General features: G+C 25.6%; 1 protein-coding gene across 1 annotated transcript in view; it reads right to left on the reverse strand.

The window, feature by feature from the left end:
- The window catches only part of LOC117173026 (proton channel OtopLc-like), a 150,658-nt gene that overhangs the window by 28,004 nt on the left and 117,393 nt on the right, over positions 1-5,261 (reverse strand). Inside the window, exon 3 of the mRNA XM_033361384.1 lies at positions 135-249. Within this exon, the coding sequence (XP_033217275.1) occupies positions 135-249 (115 nt within the window). The remainder of the gene's footprint in view (positions 1-134; positions 250-5,261) is intronic.

Genomic DNA, 5,261 nt, shown 5'->3' on the forward strand with positions numbered 1-5,261 from the left:
GAAGGATTAAAAAAACTTGAAAAGCGATTGACCAAGTGTATAGAGCTCCAAGGAGATTATGTTGAAAAATAAAAAAAAATTGTTTTTATACTTCATTCTAAGAACTTATTGAACTACCCTCGTATCTGAATTACCTGTAAACTGAGTAGAGGGACGGGTGTATCCATTACTTCCGCCAAACAGAGAGCCATCATCATTATCACCACGAGCTCCCCATATACATTTGATAGTACGATCCATAATTGAGAACTAAAAAAGAAATTAAAAATATTATATATATTCAAAATCGAATTAGCAAACCAAAAATTGCTACAAGTTTGAAAAAGTGTTACTTAGAAATGATCGAATTTTTAAAGGATATCGGAAGATTTCAAGGGAATTCAGAAGACAAATATTTTTGATTATTTCAACCAATTTAAATGAAATCCTAACGAAAGAATTTCCTATTGAAAAGAGTTTCTTCACAATATTATTGAAGAATTTTTTAAGTAATTACAAAACTCCGAAAAGTTTTTAAATAGGATTTGATAAACAGTATACTGAAATTGAAAGCGTTGTCTCAGAATGCTGAAATATTTAAAACAAAGAAAATTATATATAGATTTAACGGAAAAGTTAAGCACAGAGTATTTTTAAAGATTTTTTTAAAACGGGAGTTTCTAAATTTAAGGAAGTGATCCTCTTATTGCGGAGGTAAAGCACAAAAAAGTAACGGTGGAACTATTAAAGGCAGAGTTAGTTGCAACACTTGTTACGAGAATTATGACTTTTAACGACCGAAAAAAGCAGAACCGGAACCAGATCTTTTGCAGCATGTAAATTATGTGCAATCTACATTCTATCGCATAATATAACAGTTAGAACGCAAATTGCTCGAATTTATCGGAAATTAGAATTTATAAGCTATGGCTTTCTCCTTTCTCACTTTTCATTGTTCAAAAGTTTCATTTTTAATTGCTACATATGATTATAATTAAAATAAGAAGAAAATGTTAAAAGATTTGTAAGACTTGTACATTTTCAATGTCGAGAATTTTCTTGAATATAATTTAATTTGAATATATTCGAATTAGTCTGACATTGAAAAAAATTCAAATATCAATTTTATGGCAGTTTCAAGTTTAGTTCAATTTTATTTAGACGTCTTCATATTAAAAACATATTTTACAATTAAATTAAATGTTGATATAATTTAATTTGTTTTTAAAAATGAAAAAAAAATTTATGTTGGAACCCTGAGCAAAAACAATTTTTGAAAAGGATTCAAAGAAATTTGGTTGTCTTTAAATTTAGGCAATAAAAAAATGGACCCTTTTGTATAACTGCTTTATAACTGTTTCCTGTAGGATTACTATTTTTGAAAATATCTTTCGAAATTCGAACTTTTTATGTATTATTTCAAAAAAGAACGCTTCCAACTTACTTACTCTAGTTTTTAATTTTTCAAAATGAAGATTAATTTTTTCCAATTTTAAAAGTTCAAAAGTTTTTTCTATTCCTACATTCCTTAGCATTTGGAACTTTTAATTTTGAAATATAGACATAACTTTCAATGCCTGGAACTTCAAATTTTTAATTTTTCTCAGACTTCAAATGGAATGTTTTAAAATTTTATTTTAAACACTTAAAATGAGAGATTTTCATTCATGTTAAAAAATTTAAAATTTAAAATGTGCTATTGAAAAGTATTCAATTTTTGAATCATAACGTTTTAATGCTTTAAATAGAAAATTGTTTACATTTCAAGCTTTCATTGAAAAAATTTTATGTTGTAAGAATAATTAAACATCACATGTTAATAAATAATCTCTTTGATTATAGATTTATCTTTATTTTCGAAAATATTGTATTTATAAACGCCTTTTGCTATCCTTTTACAGAGATTATGTGATCAGTTTCTCAATAAAAATTCTCCATTATAAAAATGTTCGATTTTACACATTTAATCGACCATGTTCAAACTAAATTGATTTTTTTAAATCGAAATGAAGTCTTTTTTCTTTTAAATCCTTTATTTGCTCAAACAGAAAATAAAAAAGCTTACAAATGAAAATTAGACTTCCTTTGCGGTTCATTAGAGCAAATTTTACAATTTCTCTTAGTTGTTTTAATTGTGGTACAAATAATAAAATAATTCAGAATCAACTAGAAATTTACTGAATTTTGAAAAATAATTTTGATGTTCAAATTTGTTGGTTTTTAACTAGAAATTCTTCAACTTTTTTCCCATAAAAAACTCTAACTTCAAATTCAAAAATGTTTCAATAATTTTTAAAATTAAGGAAGATATACTCATTATTAATTTCTTTAAACAATAAAAAAAGTTAATTCTGTAAGAAAAATGTATTTAGCTTGAAATCAAAAACCATATACAAAAATTGTCTTCAAGGCTATATGAATCTCCGCTCTACTTTTTTGTATTTTTTTTCAACATCATAGCCAGGCGTAACTGTCAAAGATAAAAAAGTCGGGATTTCTCCATTAAATCTGAATTTCCAACGGTATTAAAAAAAGTGGTATAAAATTTTTATAGATCGAGAAACAAAATAAAAAACCCGTTTTTTAAAATAATGTTACTACGATAAACGTCTCATTTTCTTTTTGAAGATATATTTCAAGTTTTTAGCCATGCATTTTAAATTTTAAATTTGATGATTGTTTTAACTTACAAAATACCTTCTTCATAAGAATTTTTCAAATTTTAGTTGGGGAGATGAACCCAAATTTAATAGGAAATTTTAGTTTCTTTATTTTGCCAAAATTTTAAAGATAATCCGGCTTACATAAAGATGATATTGGGTAAGCTTTATGCAGATGAAATTATATTTGCGGTCACGAATATTTTTTTCAAAAAATTTAATTTTTGTTATGTTTCACGTGAATAGTACAACATATATAAAAGATATATTTTGGTTATTTTTTGTACAATTTTGAGGTATTTTTTGTAGAACTTTATAAAATGAGCAAACTTTTTTCTTCGCATTTTGTCAAATCTGTAGTTGTTTGTAAGAAAAATAAATTCAGTAAAAAATGTCAACAAAAAAAAAGGGTTTACATCAAGGACATACACTCAGAATAATTTCAGGAAGATCATTGCCATTTTTAAAAATTTCCTTATGATTCGTAAAGAGCACAATTAAAATCAAGAGAGTCACGACAGAAAATATAAATTTTCCAATTAGTCGAAAGTTATAAAGGTTTAAAGAAGAAACTTGTATTTTTTAGAAATTTACTTTACCATGTATTTCAACTAAGGAAAAAAAAAGTTTCTGTAAATTTTATTCAGAATTGTGAACGTTAGGTGGATCGAGTTGAAACTAAAGCGTTTCTCTTCACAATTAGTCACAGAATAGAAATGAATAATTATATTTTAACTATAACCCCCATAAATCTGTTTTAAACGAATTCAAAAAACCCTATAAGTGAAAAAGTCGATTTTGCGCGTTTTTCGCCCTAATTATAATTTTCTTGCTGTTTTTTAAAATTGTTTGTAATAAAAAAATACTACTTTCTGAAAATAATGTTGTGCTTTAATAAATTGTTTAAATAATGTATTATTGTTTAGAAATTTTCTCTTAGAATGGAGTTAGAAAGTAGCTGTTTTTACGGATTTTTCAACTTATTTTCAACATTGTTAGTAACTGCGAGACAATTATCATTTAAATTTAACATAAATAATAGTTTGAAATATATATTATTTGTTATAACAATATTCTCTTAAAATAATGTTAAAAAGTTTAAGTTTTTCTCAAATGTTCTACTTCTCAACTTAAATGAGGTAATTATTAATTTAAGTTAACAAGCATAATTATTTAAACAATTTATTATTGTTTATAACTATAATCTCTTTGATAAATTCTAGAAAGTTGCGGGTTTGTGAAAGTTTTAATTTTGCTTTTTAGTTATGGACAAATAATAAGTAAACATAAGACAGAATAATTTTTTAACCATCTCTCTCTTTTTCGTGAAAATATAGACCATATTAATAATTCTAAAATTTTCTTGAAGTAGTTAATGAAAGCCTTTTTATTTAAATGAATATTGATAATAACATATATTATTTTTTCCTACCTTAAAAGTCAAAGAAAAGCTTAAAATTTCAGAAAAACCCGCAACTTTCTAGCATTACTTTGAGAGAAGATAGCTACAAAGAATAACCAATTGTTTAAACACTAGGTTTATTAACTTGAATTAATTATTGTCTCACTAAGTTACAAGTGGACAAAAAGTTAGAAATTTAAGAGAAACAGTATTTCTTAACCATTACTATAAGACAATATTAATTTGCTTTATTAAATATTATAATATTATATTATAACAATAATATTGTATTATATTTATATTATATTATTAAAAAAAACAATAAATTTTTTAAACAACTATTTTTATCAACTTGAATTTATTATTACCTCACTCTAATTAAAAAGTGGACACAAAGTTAACATTTTTAGAAAAACCCGCAACTTTCTAGCTGTATTCAAAATAATAATAAATTGCTTAAGCAATCATAATCGTTAATTTAAACTGTCTGTTAACTTTAATTGATTATTTTCTCGTTTCAACTTAAAAGTGGAAAATCCTAACTCTATTCTATCAGAAAAATTCTAAAAACAATAATATATTGCTTGAACAATGTTTGCAAACATCTGATTATCAAGAGAAAGTAGTATTTTATGTATTAAAAATAATTTGAATTAAAAAAAAACAGAGAAAAAATCATAATTAGCGCCAAAAACTTGTAAAATCGAATTCTTCATTTATGGGATTTTTTGGGATCCTACAAAACCGACTTATGGGGACGATATTTATAAAGTAATTTTTCATTGGCATTTTGCAGCTAATTTTAAAGAGAAATATTGAGTTTCAACTCGATTTCGATGATTCTGAATATAAAGTTAACAAAAAAGTATTTTTTCTTGTGAGAAATACACATATTTTTCACGCATCGGCGCAATGGACAAGCATGCTCACTTTAGAAATAAGCAACTTTGCACACCGGCAAAAAGTATTCTCGACAATTCTTAAGAAAAATTACATACAAATTTGGCTAAAAGCCATTATACGGATTCAGGAAATTTGTGAAAAAGTGTAAAAGAAGTGCAAAATAATTGATGCTACAAATTGCAAACTGGTCGGCAATCGCCGATTTTGCGCACTTGTATAATACGTGGGTGGATTGATAAGTTTCCGGCCTGACCAAGAGATGGCGCCACTAGGCCTACCTTGAGGTGGCGTTCTATAGTACCATCCTTAGATAGCTT

Source organism: Belonocnema kinseyi, chromosome 5 (assembly GCF_010883055.1).
Source record: "Belonocnema kinseyi isolate 2016_QV_RU_SX_M_011 chromosome 5, B_treatae_v1, whole genome shotgun sequence".
NCBI lineage: Eukaryota > Metazoa > Arthropoda > Insecta > Hymenoptera > Cynipidae > Belonocnema > Belonocnema kinseyi.